The following is a 25,008-nucleotide window of genomic DNA, read 5'->3' on the forward strand; positions in this document are numbered from 1 at the left end:
CATTAAAGTAGTGCTAAGTAAAAAGAACATTGTGAGGGGTAACATCACAAAAGCTGAACGCTGGAGGGTGAGAAATGTGTATGGGATATGAGACTGTGGATGTAGGAGAAGCTGGACAAGTTGTGACCACCATCATTTAATATGGAAACTATGGACAACCATGAGGGGAAAACCATTGAACGCTTGATGGATGGAGCACTGCTCACATGGGTAAGGAAAACCATTTTTAAAAATGTTTTCAATATAATTCCTGAGCATTTTGAACCACTGTGTAGCGAGACATCAATCCAGCACTAGGTGTGGTACAGTTTTGTGTATAATGTATTCCACTAAGCAGACAAGAATGTATAAAGCTGAATATGCACCTGTTAGATATTGCAGAAATGTTAAGTTTGTGTGTTAATTTCTAGAGTAAAGCGGCATATGCCAAGTATGAAAACCATATTGTGCCGTGACTCATGATTAGGATGTTCTAAAGATCGCAAAACTCCACAGTAGAATGTATTTCATGTATTCTGGCTGCCTTCCCTGCTGACCACTTCCTCTCTACTGCTTGTGAGTAGGAAATAAAGGAAGATTGCTGAAATTGTACACTGTGGGTTTGCTCTTTGCTGGGTCACCTCCTTTACAGGCTAAAGCTGGCCATGCATGAATTGAAATTCAACCAGTTCAACAGGGAACAACTGAATTTTAATACACATGGACAGTCTAATTGTACACAAGTTGATCTATGAATTGACTTGTGTACAACCAGTCCTGTAGAGGATTTTCCTAAACAATCAGTACCACCACCACTGGCTATAGCCTGCAACACGGATCATTGTGTTGTGATGGCAGGGAAGGCTCCCTGCTATAAGACTACAATACCACAGCAGGAAAGATTCCCCCATAACAATCTAAGCTTATTGACGTTCAAGTCTCTTGGTGGGTCCCTTTCTGTTCTCTAAATGTAGCCTCATTCATGTGTAATACAACCTTTACTTAGACAAAAACTATCTCAATATCAGCAATCTGGGGAATGAAATGTATATTACAGCAGTTTGTGGAAATTGGTGAGATGATCTAGTAGAAGATTGCTTCATTACATTTGAGGTCATTGGTAAATTGTGTGGCATATGCAGGTGCGGGAGAAGTACGTGGATATTGAGACAGTAAGTGCAGAGGGGCATTGGTAAGTGGAAAAGAGAGAAAGTTGTGTGGGTGCACGATAGTATAGGGTATATGGGTGAGTAATGGAGACATGCACTAGTACAGTGATGGCGAACCTTTTTGAGCCCGAGTGCCCAAACTGCAACCCAAAACCAACTTATTTCTTTCAAAGTGGCAACACTGCAATGAAACCTGAATATCGAGCTTTTGGTTTAGAAAAAACAACTCGTACAGTAGTGCAAACTAATTAACAGTACAGGGATGACCAGAGACTGCGGACACGGTACAGGGGATGACCAGAGACTGCGGACACGGTACAGGGGATGACCAGAGACTGCGGACACGGTACAGGGGATGACCAGAGACTGCGGACACGGTACAGGGGATGACCAGAGACTGCGGACACGGTACAGGGGATGACCAGAGACTGCGGACACGGTACAGGGGATGACCAGAGACTGCGGACACGGTACAGGGGATGACCAGAGACTGCGGACACGGTACAGGGGATGACCAGAGACTGCGGACACGGTACAGGGGATGACCAGAGACTGCGGACACGGTACAGGGGATGACCAGAGACTGCGGACACGGTACAGGGGATGACCAGAGACTGCGGACACGGTACAGGGGATGACCAGAGACTGCGGACACGGTACAGATGACTGCTGACCTTTGGGGAGGGAGGGGGAGCGGGTACCTGAATTTGACAGGTACCCGCTCTTACTTCCGCAGAGTTTTTTTTTTTTATCTTGCCTGTTCCTTTATCCAGCCGCGCGCTGTCTTCCCGGCTTCTGTAGTGTGGGCGCTCGTCGGACAGCCGGATGCCCAGTGCGCATGCGCGAGAAGCGCTGCGCTTTGTGATTGGTTCGGCGGCTTCTGGGATCTGTTGTGTCCCAGGTACCGCCTTACCATTCACAAAGAGCACTGCTTCTTGCGCATGCGCACTTGGGACCCGGCTGTCACGCACACTACAGAAGCCGGAAAGACAGCGCGCCGCTGGATAGAGGGACAGGCACGGTCCTACTGCAGAGCTGAGCGGCCGGCCCGGTATTCTGACATGGCGGCGGTGGAAATACCGGACCGGCCGCTCTATATTCGCTCCATAAGACGCACTGACATTTTCCCCCCTTTTTTGGGGGAAAAAAAGTGCGTCTTATGGAGTGAAAAAATACGGTATTCTCCTGGCGTGCCCACAGATAAGGCTCGGCGTGCCACGGGTTCGCCATCACTGCACTAGTAGAATCTCAGTGGGGATGTTGTTGAAGTGCATAAACAAGGTGGCGTCTGTGGAGAAATGCATGGGTGCAGTAGATGTCAGCAAAAAAGTGCCCAGGTACAGTCCTGGAGACACAACAGGAAATCGGAAGAAATGTCACCAAAACAAGCGGAAAGAAATGGCACCAGCACACCAAGGCTCTCCAATGTGGGTCCAAAAAAGGCTTTAATTAAGATTTGCATAGATACAGCAAGGCAATGTTTCAGACTCGCAGGACCCCTTCATCAGCCATGTGACAAATTGAACAAACTAAACTATTTAACCTCTACCCCGCCACCATATAGTAGATATACTGCTACATGGCGGCACGGGTGTGCAAAATCACGTGTGTGTGTGTGTATATATATATATATATATATATATATATATATATATATGTGATTTTACCTTTCTGGGTAGGGGGCGTGTGCAACCTACCTGTGCCGCCATTTGCGGCCACGGATGTCAATCACCAGGTCTCAGCCCGTGATTACCGGCAATCACCGATGGGGAGGAAGACTGATTTGTTTACAGTCTTCCTCCCTGTCAGCTCGGGCACACTGCTCAGGATGGCTGTGCACAGCACAGCCATCCTGATCAGTGTGCTTACAGTGAAGCACACAACACACCCCATGCCCCCTAGTAAAAAAAACTCCCAGCACATAGTTAACCCTTTGATCGCCCCTCACATTAACCCCTTCCTGCCCAGTGTCAGTGCTGTCTTTTTAGCACTGATCACTGTATTGGTGTCACTGGGGATGTCAGTGACACCAAGTTGGTTCCCCCCAGTGTCAGAATGTCTGCCGCAGTCCCACTAAAAGTCGCTGATCGCCGCCATTACTAGTAGAAAAAAAAAACGCTATAACTTTCACGTAAACCAATTAATTTACACATATTGGGATCACCGCAATTACTAGTAGAAAAAAAAAATGCTATAACTTTCACATAAACCAATTAATTTACACATATTGGGATTTTTTTTATTAGCAAAAATGATGCTGCAGAATACATTTTGACCTAAATTTATGACAGGCGATCAAATACCACTGCAAACTCAATGTGTGGGGGGAAAAAAGGACATAAATGGGTGCAGTGTTGCATGACCGCGCAATTGTCAGTTAAAGTGATGCGCTGTAACGCAAAAAATTACCTGGTCATGAAGGGAGGTAAATCCTCTTGAGGGCAAGTGGTTAAAGAACCATCCACCAATCAATGTGCACAAAATTGAGCCAGGCCCCTACCCATGATGCGTGATTCCCGCCATATATGAATCAGACTAAATGTAAACAATAACAACAATCATTCCTATAATACATGTGCTGTGAAATGTGTGTGATTTTGCGCAGCCTTGTAGCAGTATATCTGCTATCTACTCTCCAGCGCCAAGTGATTACCGAGGATCTCCGATGGGGAGGAGGGCTGCTTTGTTTACGAACAGTAGTCCTCCTTGTCAACGCACGCCCCCTACCCGGAAATGCAAAATCACATATGTGATTTTGCGCACCCCTGCCACCCTGTAGCAGTATATCTGCTATAGGGCGGCAGGGAAGCAGTTAAAGCTCTTTCGGACTCACATTGGACAGCCTTGGTATGCCAGTGACATTTCTCTCCATTGACTCTGCAGGGTTCCAGTTGACGGCCGCTGCAGTACCCACATATGCATACAGCCATTTCTTGCAGGAAAGTGTGCGTTGGGATTGTGCATTTTCAAAATGAGCGGAAGTCACCGAACTGGTGTCCCCATTGCAAGACTCCCCTTGATTTCCTGTGCTGGTGACAACCAAAAAAGGTCTTCTCATCGTTTTATGTCCCAGTGACAATTGTCACCAGAACAAAAAGAAAGGGAGAATTGCCCCAGTGGGACACAGACAACTAAAAAAAACATAATAGATGTTCTAAACTTTTCCCAATCGATCCAAAACCAGAAAATATTTAAAGATTTAGATACTTATTGACAATAGTTTGTATTGTGATCTGTGTGTGGGGGTAATAAATACCTGGAAGTGCTACAAATTGCTTAGCTTGTATGCACTAAGGCTTGCCATACACTATACAATTTTCTGTCCAATTTCTGCACAATTTCCTTTAGATTTACCTTCAACTATGTAGTGCAAGGACTTGCTCAATTGGATACAACTGAAAGTGTTGTTTAGGTTTGACCTCCTATTATATGGTTTTTGGTAAATCTAAAGCAAAATTCTCAAGAAAATTGTATAGTGTATGGCCAGCCTAAGGCTGGTCATACATTATACAAGTTTTTTGAGATTTTGCTTATTATGAATGTCCATATAAAAGAACATCTGGGTAGCAGTGACCATAACGTCATTTCCTTTATTGTTAGCTGTAAACAGCAAGCACATAAGGGAAAAATAAAAACGCTCAATTTCAAGAGAGGTAATTTTCCAAGGCTGAGGGCTGCTCTCCAAGACTTAGACTGGGAGGGAATATTGGCATTGATGAACACAATACAGAAATGGGAGTTCTTCAAAAAGACTGTAAGTGAACACACTGCAAAATATATTCCCATGGGGAACAAGTTTAAAAGGCTAAAAATCAAACCTATGTGGCTTACGGCCAAAGTTAAAAAGGCTATAGATAATAAGAAAAGAGCCTCTATTAAATATAAAAATGAAGGAACACTATCATCGGTTAAACATTACAAAGAATATAACAGAATATGCAAAAAGGAAATAAAGGTCCCAAAAATTGAAAACAAATGACAGATTGCAAAAGATAGCAGGACCAACCTCCAAAAAAATCTTCAAATATATTAATAGTATAAAGGTTCGGTCCGAGCATGTAGGCCCTTTACAAAATAATCTAGAGTGGGTGACTAGGGACAAAGAGAAGGCAAATTTATTTAATACCTTCTTCAGCTCTGTGTATACAAAGGAACATGGGGGAGCTCTTGTCCATAATGGGCATGGTATTGACACAGCTCCAGATGATCCACATTGGCTCACAATTGATATGATCCAAAAATATTTAGACAGTATAAAGATGAATAAAGCACCTGGACCGGATGGCATACACCCACGGGTCCTTAAAGAATTGAGCTCTGTCATTTCAAAGCCATTGTTTCTAATTTTTACGGACTCTTTAATGACTGGCATAGTACCACTGGATTGGTGTAAGGCCAATGTGGTGCCAATATTTAAAAAGGGGTCAAAATCTTTACCAAGTAATTATAGACCTGTTAGTTTACCTTCTATAGTTGGGAAGATACTGGAGAGCAGGGGCGGACTGACCATTTGAGCACTCGGGCACTGCCCAAGGGCCCGGGCTCAGTAGGGGGCCCCATGAAATGCCCCTGGCACTTTATATAGGCTTTTTTGGGTGTGCTTTGAGTGTGGGAAAGGACACAGGGGCCCCATGATCCCCTATTGCCTGGGGGCCCCATGAGTTGTCAGTCCACCCCTGCTGGAGAGTTTAATAAAACACCACATAGATGAGTTCTTGCTGGAAAAATAATATTGTAAGCAACAGACAGCATGGATTCATGAAAGACAGAAGTTGTCAAACAAATCTGATTTCTTTTTATGAGGAGGTGAGTAAAACCTTGTTCAGAGGGGTAGCGGTGGACGTGGTATACTTGGATTTTGCAAAAGCGTTTGACGCAGTTCCCCATACATGGCTAATGTGTAAGGTAAAGTCTACGGGCTTGGAAAAATCCGTATGTAAATGGATAGAAAACTGGCTAAAAGATCGTATTCAGAGAGTAGTGGTTAATGATTCATACTCTGAATGGTCTGGGGTCATCAGTGGTGTACCCCAAGGTTCAGTGTTGGGACCCTTACTTAATAAGACATTTATAAACGATATAGGGTCTCGGATTAAAAATCCCATTTCAGTCTTTGCAGATGACACCAAGCTGTGCAGTGGAATAAACTCCTTACAGGATATCTTCAATTTACAAGCCGACCTCAATGTACTGTTTAATTGGGCAACTATGTGGCAAATGAGGTTCAATGTTGATAAATGTAAGGTGATGTACTTGGGGGCTAAGAATATGCATGCATCATACATACTAGGGGGGTACAATTGGGGGAATCAATGGTGGAGAAGGATCTGGGAGTTCTGGTAGATCACAAGCTTAATAATGGCATGCAAAGCCAAGCTGCGGTTTCTAAAGCGAGCAAAATCCTCTCTTGTATTAAAAGAGGTATAGACTCCAGAGAGAGAGATATTATATTAACCCTGTACAAATTATTAGTAATACCTCATCTGGAATATGCAGTTCAATTTTGGGCACCAATTCACAAAAAGAACACTGGGGAACTGGAGAAAGTACAGAGAAGGGCAACTAAACTGATAAGAGGCATGGAGGAGCTTAGCTATGAGAAAAGATTAGAGGAACTGAATTTATTCTCTCTTGAGAAGAGGAGATTAAGGGGGAATATGATCAACATGTACAATACATCAGTGGTTCATATAGTGAACTCGGTGCAGAGCTATTCACCCTGAGGTCATCACAGAGGACAAGGGGGCACTCTAAGTCTGGAGGAAAAGAAATTTAATCTCCAAACACGGAAAGATTTCTTCACAGTAAGAGCTGTGAAAATGTGGAATAGACTCCCTCAAGAGTTGATTCTGGCCAGCTCAGTGGATTGCATCAAAAAATGCCTGGATTCTTTCTTGGATACACAGAATATAACTGGATACTAACATTTATAGGTAAAGTCGATCCATGGAATATCAGATTGCCTCTCGGGGGATCAGGAAGGAATTTCTTTCCCAGCTGGAGCAAACTGGATCATGCTTTGCTGGGTTTTTTTTTTTTGCCTTCCTCTGGATAAACTGTGGGTACAGGATTATAACTTTTTTTTCTATGGTTTAACTGGATGGCCTTTTTGTCTTTTTTCAGCCAGACTAAATATGTAACTATGTCAATTGAGATGTAGCGGCTGTACAGACAGACATTGCTCCCAATTTGACAGCCGTGAGAGTGCAGGTGCGTAGCTCCAAAAGCAGACAGTGTTTGTTTGGGGCCATGCACCCACCTGGCTGTCAATGGAAGCAGCGGCTGTGTCTGTGCAATTGACATGAATGGAGCTGTTTGCACAGGGATGTGTGGAACACCACCAGTGCAGCAAACGCAGCCCTCACATGGCCATACGCTCATGTGAGGGCTGTGTTTATTTATAGCTGTGAATGTGACTTCCCCAAAAAATTTCTAGTACAGAATTATTAACCCCTTGACGCCAACAGTATGCAAATATGAGGCCTCTCGGTGTCTGGGCCTTGTCGCCGAGCGGCTACATACAGTATTTGCGTACCATTTGAAAACACATATGTGCTGAGAGCGCGCACCCTGCGCTCTCAGGAACACTGCTGGGCCACTATGTGGCGATCAGGGACACTGTGACAATCAGAGATGTTTGTTCTCTTGCTATCTGCTCCTTCTCTCACAGACAGAACTCCATGTGAGGAGAAGGAGGCAGAAGCCGCACCATGCGGCTTTTGTTTACTTAGACTGTGTCCTTGTTGGACACAGCTGATCACTTGGTATAGGACTGATTTAATTGGTCCCGTACCATGTCACGTGATTCGCCGTGTTCGTCGAACTCGCCGATCATCGGGCTCGCGGGTGCACGCTCTAGGAGCCACGCACGAGCCTCAGATGCAGGACGCAGAAACGGCAACCCGCTCCTGGAGGTGTCCTGTCCCGCCGTTCATAAACAGCGGCCGGACGGGATGTGGTTAATACCTTGGACTGTCTACTTTCCAAAAAAATTTGTAATGTCTTGGCATTTTAGGGCCTCAAGAAATCATATAGGCCGTGGGTACTTCACGACTGATTAATTTTCAAAAATAAATACCATAGTTTGTGTTTCCTACAGACTAAATAATATATACTGATTTGGGTTATTTTTACCAAAGAAATGTAACAGAAGTTTATGAAGAAAGTTTATTTATTTGCAACATTTTAGAATAGAAAACCACTATTTTTTTTTTTCACTAAACATTTTTTATCTTTTTATGTTTATTTAGTAAGAAATAAAAACCCCAGTGGTTATCACATTCCACCAAAAGAAAGCTCTGTTTGTGTGAACAAAATGATAAAAATTTCATATGGTTACAGTTTTGCATGACTGCTCAGTTGTCATTCAAAGAAAAATGTCCAGGGCAGGACGGGGGTTAAAGTGACAGGTATTGAAGTGGTGACTTCAAATGACAATCAATGACCAATCAAAAGCTGAGATGTGGAGAATACCGGATTGACAAAATCAAAATATCCAAGGTCAGAGGCAGAGGGTTGCAAACATAGAGATGTGTACCAACAAGGGGATTTATATGAGAGGTGAGTAAGGGAGGGTCGTACAAAAGTAAAGGGATTCTTCTGGTGTTGAGGGCCAGCATGAGAACCACGTGATCATCAAAGAGCTAGTCACTGTGCTTCTCCACAGAGGAGAGTGATGGCTGTTCAAGATAAGAGCTGAAGTGTGTTTTTGGACAGTCACAACATAGGCAATTCTAACACACATTGCAGCTATATGGAGAAAAAGCTTCAGATATCTCTAAACAGCCAGAAGGCTTTGAGCAACTGAGGGCTATGGGCAAGCAGCATCACCAGAGCTAGAGCTGCCCACCTAGAAATTAGCCTTAGCCTCCAATCACACTGAAGCAGGTGTGACACAGCGTGCAAGCATTTCTGTGTGTTTCAGTGTCAACGTAGCCATATGCTGGCCATACATGGGTCGAAATTCAACCGATTTTTCATCCAAAAATCAGACCTAAGAATGCTCTGTTAGTGGGTCAGTGGCACCGGCCGATTTTCGTGGTTCTTCCCCTTTTCGGTGATCGGGCATGTTGGAAAATTTGTGAAAAACAACCGATTTTCGACTCGATGGTCAAATCTTATGATCGTTTTTCCGAAAAGAATATGCGCATGTAACCTGGAAGTTTTGCCTGTTATATGGGGTGAACTTTATGACTTGGTCGGCCGATTTTCAAAATCATTGATGGCACCACCGGATTACCGAGCAAATGACGTTTTCGATTTTCGGACGAAAAATCGTTCGGAATTCGACCCATGTATGGCCTGCATTTCACCAGGTAATTTTGCTTTTTTTCAGTTATTGTCTTCAACATCACTGTCTCCACTCGCACAGCTGTTTTGCCACACTTCAAATCCCAGTGGCAATAATCTACTGATTCCTGCTGCTGGGATTGACAGCTTTGTGCAGACAGCAGTGGTCCCCAAGTCTGTACACTGCAATGACAAGCTGTCAGAGGCCACAGCTATTTGTGTTTGTTCGCACACCCATCAATTACTCCTATTGAATGCAGATGTACTCACTTTCTCACCGCAGGTGATTGCTGGGTTTGTGAATAGGCATGAATCGCTGCGGCCACCGCCGACACCCTGCCATTACAGTGTAAGGACTCGGCAGCCAACTGTCAATCCCAGTAACAGGAATCAGATTCTTGCCACTGGGATTCACAGCATGGCAAAATGCCCATAAGAATGGCAGGCTAGTTTCACATTTGTGCATTGTGGGATGCATGCAAAATCATGTGAGTTCCTGCAGAGCACAAAAACGTGAAGCCCTTTTGCATGCATTTCTTTTGGCTGATTTTTGTGTATAGGGCAGCCCATTGAAATTAATGGGCAGGGTTAATAGCTGTGTGTGGTGCCAAATGATGGGTATTGTAAACAAAGGTGTGTGGTTAAATAAAACTTGAGCCTGCTCTAGGTGAACAGTGCATAATACACAGTGGAGGGTCAGTGATTGGTAACAGTGCAGGGGTCAAAGGTAAGTAATGCAGAGGTCAGGAGTAAGTAACATACCAAGTGCAGGGGTCAAAAGTAAGTAATGCAGAGGTCAGGAGCAAGTAACATACCAAGTGCAGGGGTCAAAAGTAAGTAATGCAGAGGTCAGGAGCAAGTAACGTACCAAGTGCAGGGCTCAAAAGCAAGAAAAGCACAAGGTGTCTTCCATAACTCCCCCCCCCCCCCACTTCCCAATATAACTCTCCTTCACAAAACCACCTCAGGCACAAACTTCCTTCCTTAAATTTGAATTGTACTCACCAGACCTTGCCATTGCATTACATCTCCTGGGGAGTTCCTAAGGTCCCAATGCTGTTGGCCACCCATGTTTTTTTTCCTCTTTATGTAACTTATGCTGCAGTTGTTAGAATACATGTGCTACAAATGATTAATGAAAGCAATACATGAGCAACAAAGATACAATTGTGACAATACACTGTCAACTAGGGAAGACTGAGGGTCATGATGATGTGCTGTGGCCCCCTGGGGGCTCACTGTTGGCTGCTAATATATGAGGATGGGCATAGGTCAGTAGTGTGTAATGCAGAGCGCAGGAGTCAGTAGTATGTAATGCACAGTGTGGTGTTAGGAGTAAGTAATGCAGAAGGCAAGGGTCAGGAGTGGGTAATGCAGAGTGTAGGGGTCAACAGCAATAAGTATCACAGAGTGCAGGGCCAGTATTGAGTAACTCAGATGTCAGTAGTAATATAGAGTGCAAGAGTCAGTACTGTGGTAATACAAAGTGATTATATCAGTAGTAACAGAGAGTTCAGATGTCAGAGGACAGTAGTATGTAACACAGAGAACAGGGGTCAGTGGTTAGTAATGCAGAATTCAGAGGTCAGCTGTATGTAACGGAGAGTTCAGAAGTCATCAGTATGTAACGCAGAGTTCAGAGGTCAGTAGTAAATAACAAATCAGTAGTATACTGCACAGTATTCAGGGATCAGTATTATGTAACTCAGAGTTCAGAGATCAGTAATATACAACACACAGTTCAGAAGTCAGTACTAAGTAATGCAGAGTTCTGAGGTTCGTAGCGAGAGACAGAGTTCAGAGGTCAGTAGTAACACAGAGTGCAGTAGTGACTAGTGCACAGTGCAGAGGTCAGTAGTAAGTAATGCAGAGTGCAGAAGTAAGTAACACACAGTGTGGAGGTGAATTGTATATGTAGTATATAACATAGAGCTCAGAGGTCAGTAGTAAGTAATGCAGAGTGCAGTAGTAAGTAGCACAGATTGCAGGGATTAGTGGTAAGTGCATGCCTCATTCCTTGCCATGCCTACTTTTCTTACAGGCACACATTTAATGAATGTAAGCAACAAAGGCCAGGACTAAGCAGAATCTTCTTAACCTCCTCACCTCTCAGAGCTCACTACATCTACACAAGCTAAAAGGCAAAGAGCATTAATCACATGATATCTGTACAACAATAGGAAAGGGCACCTAGATGATTAAATCAGGGAGGTAACACAGGTATTTCCCCTTCCCTCCACCTACTCCTCCAGGCAGCAAATAAAAAAAAACAGTTTCCAGGCAGGTTCCAATGCAGTACCAATGCCCAAGGGCGACATTTGAAAGAGGCAATGAGATTTTAAAACCAGGGATCAAATCGGGGACACTTTGCAGATGTGGACAGCCTCCTCAAATCGGGGATTGTCCCTGGAAACTGGGGGAGATCTGGCCACACTAGAATGAGATGATTTGCTTTTATGTCAGCATTTTGCCAAAAAAAAATACAACTTGGCATGTAGTTATTGGCCAATATCAAATGTGTGTGTGTGTGTGTGTGCCTATGTCTGTTTCTGTGGATTTGTGTGTTTTGGCACAAAAGCAAACAAATCAACTACACAGGCCCATACACTGCTAAAGAAATATCTTTTCATTGTGACTCTAAAAATATATTTGTGGAATAGAGTGCCTTACTTTTACAACTTTAAGGAAAACAGATAATGCAGTCAGAATTTCCTATTAGTAACAAACAAATAAATCATTCTTATAGGTACTATACTGTATATGTTTGTTTTATTTTTACTGGCAGAATAAGTAGGGGATTGACTGAGTCACTGATGCATGATGAAAAGTGGTAGAGAAAATATTCCTCTTGCTGCAGCATACACAATTATAGAAAAGAAGAAACCGCTTAAATCAGTTGAAAAATATTGCCAATATTTGCCACCTATCTGCAGCAAAAATTTAAAATAATATATTTAGAGACCTGGAAACAACATTTTTTTATTTCAAAACAAGGTTGTTGAATCACACAGCAAATTACTTGTGAATTTCCTAAATCTATTCCTCTATACCTGTAATTTATAGCTCTGCTCCTTAAATCTGGCCCCAATTGCTAGGGCTAGTCTCAGTGGCCCTGCCTAATTCCTGCTATCTACTTGGGTGTGAGATGGATAGTGACCTAAACTGAATATTATCACATTTGTAAATATCTACTTTGGCTGAATTGATGAAATCCAGGTCTGATCTGTTTGCTTCTATTGGCAATTACTATGTTGCCTGGGAACTGGAGGTTTTTTAGATTTACAGGAACTAAACTGTATCTGAGCAACACAAGCTGAAAGCACTATTTCATTCATTTTTAATATTCAAAGCAAACTAACCCATCTAACCATGTCCCATTGCTTTATTTTGTTGAGAAATAATTTTAAACCTCCCCCTAGCATTTCTAGCTGCAGCCATCTTGAATGAGGGCAGGTGATTCATGTAGCATTTACTTCCTGGAATCCATCTGCCCTTAGCTCAGGTATGCACGCGGGAGAATGTGCTTAGCTGAAAGCCCCTCCTCCCCTCGTCCAGATTAACAAAAATGCCAATGAAGACTCCTGGGATGTATGACATCATTTTGGCAAAAAACAGGGAGCAACTAAAGAAATGCAAATTAGAAAAAAAATTTAATTTAATAAACCTTTTTATTTATTTATTAAGACTAGCAGCATTAAAATAGTTAATGTTGATTAAGAAAGCTAAGTTCTGCTTGAAGCTTCATTACTTACAAATACTGGCATAACGTAGATATGAAATATACATGTCCAGACAGAAACCAAATGTTTTGCCCCAGTATCTGTTCTGCTAACCCTTTCGTAATAAGAGGATTGTGGTAGAAACCTGTTCACTTACTGAAGTTGTGGCGTGTATTATGAGAATGGTATGAAAACACGTTCCACATATCAACAAACAAAAGAGGAATATTATACCATACTGGATAGGAAGTCAAAAGGGAAGTTTGTCACCTTTGTTGAAGGGGAACTGGAATGGATTTCTGTCAATGTGTAAAGGTTTTCAAATTGACTTTTTATGTACAGTATCTCACAGAAGTGAGTAAACCCATCACATTTTAGTAAATATTTTATTATATCTTTTTATGTGACAACACTGAAGAAATTACACTTTGCTACAATGTAAAGTAGTGAGTGTACAGCTTGTATAACAGTAGAAATTTGCTGTCCCCTCAAAATAGCTCAACACACAGCCATTAATGTCTAAACCACTGGCAACAAAAGTGAGTACACCCCTAAGTGAAAATGTCCAAATTGGGCCCAAAGTGTCAATATTTTGTGTGGCCACCATGAATTTACTGCACTGCTTTAACCCTCTTGGGAATGGAGTTCACCAGAACTTCACAGGTTGCCACTGGAGTCCTCTTCCATTCCTCCATGAAGACATCACGGAGCTGGTGGATGTTAGAGACCTTGCGCTACTCCTCCTTCCATTTATGGATGCCCCACAGATGCTCAATAGGGTTTAGGTCTGGAGACATGCTTGGCCAGTCCATCACCGTTACCCTCAGCTTCTTTAGCAAGGCAGTGGTCGTCTTGGAGGTGTGAGGTCATTATCATGTTGGAATACTGCCCTGCGGCCCAGTCTCTCAGGGGAGGGGATCATGCTCTGCTTCAGTATGTCACAGTACATGTTGGCATTCATGGTTCCCTCAATGAACTTAGCTCCCCAGTGCCGGCAGCACTCATGCAACCCCAGACCATGACACTCCCACCACCATGCTGGACTGTAAGCAAGACACACTTGTCTTTGTACTCCTCACCTGGTTGCCACCACACACGCTTGACACCATCTGAGCCAAATAAGTTTATCTTGGTCTCATCAGACCACAGGACATGGTTCTAGTAATCCATGTCCTTAGTCTGCTTGTCTTCAGCAAACTGTTTTTCAGGCTTTCTTGTGCATCATCTTTAGAAGAATCTTCCTTCTGGGACAACAGCAATACAGACCAATTTGATGCAGTGTGCAGCGTATGGTCTGAGCACTGACAGGCTGACCTCCAACCCTTCATCAATGCTGGCAGCACTCATACGTCTATTTCCCAAAGACAACCTCTGGATATGACGCTGAGCACGTGCACTCAACTTCTTTGGTCGACCATGGCGAGACCTGTTCTAAGTGGAACCTGTCCTGTTAAACCGCTGTATGGTCTTGGCCACTGTGCTGCAGCTCAGTTTCAGGGTCTTGGCAATCTTCTTATAGCCTAGGCCATCTTTATGTAGAGCAACAATTCTTTTTTTCAGATCCTCAGAGAGTTCTTTGCCATGTGGTGCCATGTTGAACATCCAGTGACCAGTATGAGAGAGTGAGAGTGATAACACCAAATTTAACACACCTTCTCCCCATTCACACCTGAGACCTTGTAACACTAACGAGTCACATGACACCAGGGCTAATTGGGCCCAATTTGGACATTTTCACTTAGGGGTGTACTCACTTTTGTTGCCAGCGGTTTAGACATTAATGGCTGTGTGTTGAGGTATTTTGAGGGGACAACAAATTTACACTGTTATACAAGCTGTACACTCACTACTTTACACTGTAGCAAAGTGTAGAAAAAAATATTTACAAAAATGTGAGGGGTGTACTCACTTCTGTGAGATACTGTATGTATATTTTTTAAATCTATTATAACACCAATAAACACACATACATGTTCATTTGTCATGAGTAAGGAGAGACATTGCAACATGAATATGGTAATACAAAGTCCAAAAGGATATCCGTTTCAGATATGTAACAATAGACTTTCATAAGAAAAACGAATAGTGTGGGTCCTTCCAACATTTTCATATTAGCCATAGGAGTCCACACAGGTGCTGCTGAGCCTCGGATAGGAGAGGTACCCCATTACAGAGGCCGTTAAAGTGCAGCCAAAAACACAAATACAAAATTCAGCACAAGGGTCATAACTTATAGTTAGTATAATGTGTCCCTTGTGTTGATTCTTCTTCTTTTAGTAGTAATCCAATAGGTCCTGCACCATCCCAGCTGCTGTAATCTTCCGGTGCAGCAGAGGTTAAGGAGTTCTCATCAAAAGAGTTTGACTATGCTTTTCTTACCCAATCTGCCATTTACAGAAGTCATATTACAGATTCTATGAATGACACAAGATCTCAGAATGGAAATATCAGAACTATCAATCAACCATCTATTCCCCGTTCAGAGGGCAGCAATGTGAGGGGATGGTGGAGGGGGAGGTGTAGCTGTGTGCAGGACCAAGTGGATTAAGCTGGCCATAGATAGTTCGAATCTCAGCCAGTTCAGCAGGGACTGGCCAAGATTTAAACCATGTTTAGGCAGGTTAGCTTGAACAACTTGGGTGCAGCCAGCCTGTCTGATTTCACATGTAAATATTCCTATAGGCTATTAAAGCCACAAGCAGTAATCACTGTATTCCGGCTCCCTCCAACTGGGAAAACACAGTGGCTTTGTGGTAGGGATTCCTATACCAACATTGACATTATTTTGGTTGCAGGAAAGAAAATTGCTCTGTTTATGACCAGCTTTACTATTAAAAGAAGAAGAATCAACACAAGGTACACATCTTCCTAACTGTAAATTATGTTCCTTGTGCTGATTTTTATATTTGTGTTTTTAGTTGCACTAAGACTTTAAGGAAAACTAAACTATAAAGTTTTGCTGTAGATTTACTGCCCTTTAAAACTTCGGCTGCAGACTCAAATTAAAGTGACAATAAACTCTAGTTTTAAAAATGATATTCAAGTATGTTACTTGATTCTTAACTCAGAAATTACCTTCAATTGCTGATATTATGTAAATTATCTTGTGAGCCACTGGAGTATAAATGTATTAGTTCGCTGGTTTAACTGCCCACTCTCATGTACTGTGCGCTCATTATAAGATAATTTATGAATAAATAACCGCGCTCTAATACTATCATATCATTGGAAAAGTGTATATTATCTGTGCAAATTCAAATATATTGGTAACTCATGATTAAATATTAATTTGATCCACCCAATATCACCTAATATTAGGTGATATTGGGTGGATCACAAATTAATATTTAATCATGAGTTACCAATATATTTGAATTTGCACAGATAATATACACTTTTCCAATGATATGATAGTATTAGAGCGCGGTTATTTATTCATAAATTACCTTCAATTGCTGTTACCCTCCCCTAATTCTTGAAATTCCTATTTTCTGCTGCTGTAATCCTACTGTTAGAGGGTCTGGTAGTTCACAGTTCATAGTCCCTAGTCCATCTTGGGCGCAACGTATAAAAGGTGACTACTTCCTACATACAGTAAAACCATGGAGAGTGAACATTGCCACACTCTCACTTGCTCTCGAAATGGACTTTTGGCTGTGGACTATAGGATATTTAGTGGGCATAGATCCTGGTTCCAAAAGGAAGTGAGGGGGAAAAGGAGAAGTTCAGGGGCTCATGGAGGACTTTACAAGAATGAAAAATACATTTCATGGTCACTGAGTAGTAGATGTTTTTGGATTGTTTTTGGAGAATAAGGATATTGTTTAGTGTCCCTTTAACATTGTATGCATAATGCAGTGAAAAAAAAATCCAGAGCTGCACTTTTGCTAAAACAAGAGGCATCCCTAGGGCTGGTATCACTCGGAGCGGTAACACGCGGTGTCACCCCTCCAGAGAGGAAGCAGCGGTGCCGGTGTAGCGGTAAAATGAGTATCCCGTGAAGATATGTCAACAGGGTTAGCTGATCTTGCAACCCATAGTGATCCATGGGATCAGCTTCAGCGATTTGCAGCCTGTAAGGGGTTAACTGTAGCAGCTTTGTGCTAAAGTCGGAGATCGGCTTCCCCGGCCTGAAACCGGCACATGCACAGTTGCTTCAGGGGATACATATCTTCACGGGATACTCATTTTACCACTACATCGGGGGGTAGCTGTCACTGTGCCGGGAATCCGGGATCACCCCAATAACTGGCCAGAACATTCACAGAGCCCAGAAGCTCTGCTGGCATCCTGTTCCTGCATCCCCTGTGATGGTATCACCCAGTGCGGCCCGCACCCCCCTAGGGACGCCACTGACTAAAACCATAAAATTATCCTAAAAGCCAAACATTTTTACCTTATTGCATTCCCTGCATTAGAGTAAAAAATGTTCCAGTGATAATATCACCCCCTCACCCCCATTATACTTACCTGAGTAATACAACTGGATCCAGCACTGTGCCTGTCTGCAGTGGCTCTGGTAACTCTCTCCTTATAGGACACAGAGGTAACAGTGGGAACCATTGGCCCCTCCTGCTGCCAATCAAATACTGTGGGGAGAGAGCAGGAGGCAGGTCCAAGCCAGGCTGTGTGTCTATGGACACACACAACCCCGCTCAGGAACAAGGCCACACAGGAAGCCGCTAGCTATGATGGCACACAGAGAAGAGATGGAGCCTAGAGTGCCGTCAGGGGACCCCAGAAGAAGAGGTTCAGGGGCGTTCTGTGCAATTCCATTGCACAGAGCAGGTACTACAAGTATAACATGTTTGTTATTTTAAAAAAAATCAAACCATTACAACCGCTTTAAGGAACAGCCGTGGTTTGTAGTTTTGTAAAAAAAAAAGTTTAAAGAAGCTTGTATTAGAATATAGAGTAATTGTGCACAAGAGCATTTTGAGCAAAGTGTCATTATGCTACCTGCCCTTTCAATTAGGAATACATTACATTTAGATCAGTGAAATGGATTGTTATAACTAACAACTGACTCATGGCTCTGGCGCTACATTGCATTATAGGTTTTCTAAAGAGTAAGCAAACCGTATGCTGTTTGCTTTTAAACAGTTTTTCTTGAATTAAATGTCTTCATGGAGCTGTACAAGGGAAAGGTGAGTCTTCGATGGATTGGTGAATCAGTCCTCCTGTTAAGTTTGTGTGTTAAATTTAGGCATGAGCTGTTGAGCTCTGTTGCCTTTTTTTAGCAAAGCTGTTAAGAGAAGAATAGCCAAACCTTTTTTAGCCCTACTCATCTTGTGGGTCACGGAAGTACAATTAATTTTGTCCTCCTGTGACCTGGAGTCAGCTGATAACAGGCTATCAGCTAATGGGGCAGAGCCACTCCAGACTCAGGAAGCATCCTGACAATATTGTCGGGATCCACCCCACTGCCTCATTGACAGCTGGTTCACCTTTCATTGCATGGCTGAGATCCAGAGCCAGCCGCTCCTGCCTCCTTCCCAGCCCAGAACTACAGTGAGCGCCAAAGGTGCAGAATGGAGAGCGGTGACTGACAGTCACTGCTCTCCACTCAGGGCAGACAGAGAACTGAGCAATCATGTAAACACTCAGTTTTGGGGCTTAGAGTTGAGGTGGGAATGCTGCAGGATCACACAGATGCTGCAGCATGGCGATGAGTGCATATTGTGAATATTTTTTTTTAAATCACATACTTCTCCTTTAAGATTAGCTCAGTAAACGTGAAGACAAGCCTAGAACTCCACCTACTGGCTAGAAATACATATCAGACAATCATATATGCCATCTTATTTACTTGACTATAAAAATAAAAAATCAGTATAAAGACCTAGTGCAAGTATTTTTTTTTTCCTCCAAATTTTAGTATTGTAGTAATTGAGGTAATTGCCATGCCAAAGCTGAAAAAGGGTCCACTTTTGGAACACCGTAGGTCAGATGAATAATATTTGTTCAAAACTAAAAGAAAATTGGTTGGACTTCTCTTTTTTTTTTTTTAAATGCACACATAACTGTATTCAGTGGCGATTTAGTTATACATTTCCTCTTACAGCCCAGCTTTCAACCTTCACTAAAATGTAATTCAACTTCACTTCTGTAAAACCTATCCAATCCTGTAGCAACAATAATACAAACAAAAATAATGTTGTCATATTAAAGCTTAAGACTGTCATCCTTCCTGTGAGTCACACAAAAACTACCACAAGTGTTCCTCTGAATATATTCTTTACTGGGATTCAGGCCAGTGGGCATGTTTGTTAACTAATGAACATATAAATGGAACCAATTTCCTAATCAGATTGAAGAGGCAATTTACATTTTTTCTTTTTATGTTGCTGAACGTTTTGGGTATTTGATGTGATCTGAAAAAAAAAATATTCTTTCCTTAAACCTGTTCTACAAAAATCTTATAGAATAACGTGATAGATCTTTACCCCTGGTCCACACTAGTCCTCATGCTGCGGGCGAGAAACTATGCGATTCCTGCACCCGCAACCACCCGCAGCCACACCGCAGTTCTCTTGTTCTCATTCTGAATGCATCTTATCCTGCAACACGATTGAGGGTGTGGGAACCGCGCGGAAACCGCATGGTCAAAAAGACCATGCGGTTTCCCTGCAGATGAGTTTTGGAAAAGGTGCATGCATTGCGTGAAATGAGGGAACAGCCCATTCAAATGAATGGGCTGCTGTGCCCTTGCAAACACGGCCGCATGGCCTGCACTAGTGTGAACCTTACAGCTGAACTACAGGAAGATACCTAAAAAAGCTTGAAATACATATATGGGAGATGTTCCACTTATCAAAGAATTGTGTTTCTGTCCATCTAGTACTGAGATTTAAAAAGTCCTGCCAAACTGTCCAGTCAGCCTGGTGATCTGACTTTTCTCTACTGTAGTTAAGTGATAAAACTCATCAGGTATCTATGGGATATTGCAGGCGAGGTGGTGCAGGAACTCAACCACAACCCCCCTACCCCTCCTCCCCAACACACACCCTCAAAACTGCATCAAATAGTGGGTGTGGTCAACTGAGCTAAAAGTGGGAGGGTCCTAGCAGGAGTGCATTACATACAAAGTGCAGAGTTGGGGGGGAGGGGAGGTTACACAGAGAGTGCAGAGTAGAATAGTGTGCTATGTACATAGTGCAGAGTTCAGGGGAGCGCTACACACAGAGTGCAGAGGTCAGCGTTCTTCCACAGCTGCTTACTGCTGCATCCCCATCTACATCTCACCCCTCTTCACCTCTGATCTGAGCCCTCCCCCCCCCCACTACCCCCCATCTTCTCCCCCCTCCTTAAAAACTCCACCATCTTCCACATGTCTTACTTTTGTTACTGTCTTAACCCCTTCATGCCCAAGGGTAAAACAAATGTTAATGCCTAAGCACAGTTTTGCAACTTTGACATGTGTTAGCAAAAGGAAAACTGATCCAAAATAGTTCAAATAGAACTTTTTTTTAATTTAGTTGTATATTTCTTGCTACTACCATAACTAACCACCATAGAACAACCCAAAATAATTTCTCTTGCTCCTGACAATCGCAGTGATACCACAAATGTGTATGTTAGTTGTTGTTTGTACCCGTAGTACAGCCCAGAAACAATAGTGCACATTTTGCTTTTTCTTTTTTTTTTTCATTCTGCCACTAACTGACACTGATACTAATTTAAAAATTAAAAAAAAAAAATCATGACCAAAAAAAAAATACTGACCCTGACCTTGACCCAAACACTAACTCTGGCACTGACCTAGATCAAACCTTGATCTGGGTTTTTTTTTTAATTATTATTTTTATGTATTTATTTTTTACAAACACTTGTTTTCTTTCTGAAAGGACAGAGAGAGATGCAATGTATCTCTCTCCTCCACTCAGAGAGAAAACAAGGGGGGAGGGCTTCACAGTGACTGATCACTGTGATATCCAATCAGAGGCTTTCACAGCGATCATGTGACCCGGAATTGAGAGTTCTAGGTCCTGATTGTTAGAACGGGACCCAGGGCTCTCACTGACACCCTGGTCTTTGTGCTGGTAGTAGACCACGCGACGTGCTCTGAGCACAAAGACAGGTATGCAAATTAGCAGCCCCACAGAAAAAAGCCCAGTCCAGTGGGGCTGCTAATTTGCATACGGTCGCCGCCAAGGGTTTAAGCTGAAGCAGCCAGCTGGCCGGCTCTTGTACTTTCCCGTACACTGTAGGTGGCCCTGCCTCTTTCACTTGCAGGGAGATCATCCAGTGGGGGTGTCGGCATCCACACTGCACCCTGGGCACCTACATCTCCCTTGTTCCCATCCTGCACTCAGTAGGAGCCCCTTAGGGAATCAGATCTGTGGGTGACATTGAGAGACATGCTGTCACTTGTAAACATAGAAGCCGGACTTCTGTGTTTACGAGTGATAGTGGTGAGCAGGAAGCAGAGGGCCTGGAGGTGGTTGAAGAGTTCTACCAAATTCCAGCTGAAATAAAGCTCTGATTTTAGTTTTTGAACCAATGAGGAAGAGTTATGAGCCCTATCAAGTTTTATTGCAGTATCCCTGCTCAGGTGACTTGGGTGATTTACCCTTTCTATTTGTCTTGGCGACAATTGTCAATGTACCAGAAAGCAACAGACAACCCAAACTTGTACAGTCACTGCAACAGAAGCTGAAAACTTTGAAGGAGGACACCTGTTCTGGTGATAACTCTGTCACAGGGAATTTCCCTCACTTTAGAGAGATTTCTTCTTACTTCTTGTTGTATCTCTGTACCAGGAAGTGAGGGGTCTTAAAAGCATGAAGAGTGGCTCTTCATTGCAGATGTCAGATGTCACAAAAAGTGGAACTCATTGGCAGTGCCAATACTTATAGGATGACGGATGACTCTGTTGTATTGCCTTTCCAAATATAGTCAGGCAAAGTAGAGTGCACATATTTTGACAAGAAGAAGACCTGAGCCGCACCACAGCTGAATCCAAGGGGGCAATAGCTTATAGTTAAAATCGATGCATCTCCTGCCATACACAGACTCCACCACTGATACGTTTCACTCAGAACTGGACTTAGTCTTAGAGGAATGACTAAACCAAGTTACGGGCAAAACGTGTCAGTGACAGAGTCTGTGCTGAGTAGGATGGATCTATACCTGTAACAGAGTATGCGGCTCTGGTTTTTTCACTGTGACTTTCAGATATTGGATGGATCTTTTGAATGCCTGGGCATCTGCAACCAGTTCCTGTGTACTATGCAAGCCTTGAGAGGCACCTGTGTGTGGGGGAGGGCCTACAGCGCTTGTGCACATGAGGGTACCCTTGGCTTGTGTACATGCTTGCCAATGCTCAGGACCAAGCGGGGGCCACGTTCATGTAACATCAGCTATATGACGGCACTCTGAATTAGAGACTAGTGGTACACCATGTGCTGTTCCATGTCACTACACAGTTTCTGTGAGTTGTTCCATAGAGCCTATGCCCTTTCCACCCGTTCAGCATACTTCTGTCACCTCACTCCCAGTGACAGAATGGGGTCCTGCCATGCACTTAGAACAGACCTCATGTGTGCACTCAGTAACTCCTTCTGCTCTCCTGTACCATGCGGCCAGACTGTGGGTCTCCATAACATGGGTTTGGTCCTGAACTTTTGGGGAACCGACCACTGGGGAGGGAGTCAGAACACCGACCCCCTCGCTACCGAAGGACTCATCACCAAGCCAGGTACCATGCTTCATGACAGGCTGCTAAACACTTTACACCAGTCTTTGATTACCCATGGCAACTACTCTTCCACTCTTCCTGCTGAGTCAACTCTTTATAATGAACTTGCTTCGTACCCCATATGTGTTTTACAGGCCCTGTTCTTTCATATGCCAAAAACCATCATGCACCCCTTTAGAGTAGCTTCAGACCACACTTTAGGAATGGTTTAACAAACTTTACTTAACTTCTTTTTTGTGGGATTATAAATACAAGCTAACTGGCATAGGCGGCTGTCCAGGCACCAGGCATAGAGGTGAGAGTCCATGATTGGCAACCTCCAATACTGGTAGTATCCTCCAGACTTTCCAATATCTTGTGGGGTTACATGTTGGCTCTTGGTGCACTTTCTCCAATTCTCTCTGAGGCTCCTTGGCTAGGCTCTCTTGGGCGACCTCTTCCAGAGGTAGCCCGCTCACTGGGAAATTGCTGGTTGTAAAGGGTTACATCTTCTTCTGTGAGCCTCTTGCTTCTATTTCCATGTGGCCACAGCTCTAGAGCAGAGCCCTCCTTTATACAGTATATGAGCACATGGAGATGAGCAGGGCCTAGCAAAAGCCTGTGAACAGTAGAGTTACCATTAATCTTTCCATAACTTGGGCAGACTAGATAGCTCACTAAACTTAAACATTCCCATTGTAGGCACCTGCCTGCATGCAGCATATTGCTACCTCTGATCTTGTATACATATTTTGAGTCACTATTGCAGCATTTACATTATGTTTTTATGTGGCTTTAACACTTTAAATTCCTCCATATTTATGTTTAAATATAGAGATTTTCTAAAAAAAAATCACTAGAGGGAGCTTGGTATGTGGCTCAATTCCTAAATCTGCCATCTCCCATAGGTCCTTTGAGGGATTCTGAAAGACGGGAGGTTCTTGATTGTGTGACTGCTATGAGTGGTGACATGATCAGGAGCCCGCCCACCAACTTCCTATCATAAACTGTGACCAGGAGTTCCTTACTACCTCCATGTTTAAATGAGAGTCAGTCTGCCTGAAATGAAATGAATGCTAATGTGCTGGCTCTTTAGCTATCCTATAGTGCTCTGGGAATCTCTTACCATTTGTTAAAGTGCAGGCACTTAGAAGTTCAACACTGCCTGGAAGTGTCAGAACTTTGCCTGATCAGAATGGTCTGGGATTTGGGGCAAAGCAATGGGACTGCAGGCTGCTGTGGTTATGTATAGGTGTAGGTACTGGACTTTATATGTAAGAGAAGCCTTCACTTCAAAGTAACAGATTTGGTTTATGGGATGTGCTGCATTTTCCATGATATGGACAAGAGGTAACATGGATATTTAGCATAATCAATGCAATGCATATATGAACAAGTCCTCAATTACATCAAGCCTCTTTTTTTTTAATTCCTCCTAAAATGTAGTACTTACAGTTTTCATTGGTTCTGATGGGACCTGGTTGAGCTAAAGAAAACCCCAAATGAGGTAAACAAGTAGGGTGCCATTGCTGTTCTTTGGCCATTCCTCCTCCACATCATCATTGAACAGATATATAAGGAAAAGGTCAGCTTCCGTACTGTAATATGAACTTCCTCTACTCTGATCTTTTGTAACTGCGCTGCCATGAGTACAGGGAAGATGTGGCCAAAAAACATTTTCTAAAGTGTTCGGTGTATACATCTTCCTAGTTTTAAAATGTACTCCTGCTTCCTAGAGTTATTTGAGCTGCCTGATCATAACAACTACGTACATGATAAATACACCACTACATGTTAAAAACAGCCCTTAAAAAGTTTTATTTGTAATGTGGGTATGATTATAAGCAGTTAGAGAAAAACGTGTACTTATTGGCTGTCAAAATATCTCTGAAATACTTTGCAGACCATGTGCTTGTAGTTTTATCTTGTATTCTAGTTTTCTTTTACATTTTTACATTTTCTTCGTAAAAAACCCCAACCTTATCTATATTTTCCTCTCCTTTCCTCCATACCACCACCCTTACGCTCCCCCTCCTATGTTTTTCTTGCCTGCATGCCTCTGGACACCAGGTTCTCTAAAGACAACCACACATGAATCGATATTTGGCTGGTTTCGCAAGGACCAGATGAATTTTGTTCCATGTATGGGTAGGCTGACTGTACAGATATCAGT

The 25,008-nt window shown here is 43.0% G+C and overlaps 1 protein-coding gene across 1 annotated transcript in view; it reads left to right on the forward strand.

Annotated features, from left to right (window-relative positions):
- Positions 1-25,008, forward strand: part of LOC149446201 (uncharacterized) — a 96,154-nt gene continuing 71,146 nt past the window's right edge. The window contains exon 1 of the mRNA XM_089652840.1: positions 1-210. Within this exon, the coding sequence (XP_089508966.1) occupies positions 142-210 (69 nt within the window). The 5' untranslated portion in view covers positions 1-141. The remainder of the gene's footprint in view (positions 211-25,008) is intronic.

The sequence above is a fragment of the Staurois parvus genome, unplaced genomic scaffold, assembly GCF_062004578.1.
Source record: "Staurois parvus isolate SC_StPar_1 unplaced genomic scaffold, SC_StPar_1.0 ptg000694l, whole genome shotgun sequence".
Classification (NCBI taxonomy): Eukaryota; Metazoa; Chordata; class Amphibia; order Anura; family Ranidae; genus Staurois; species Staurois parvus.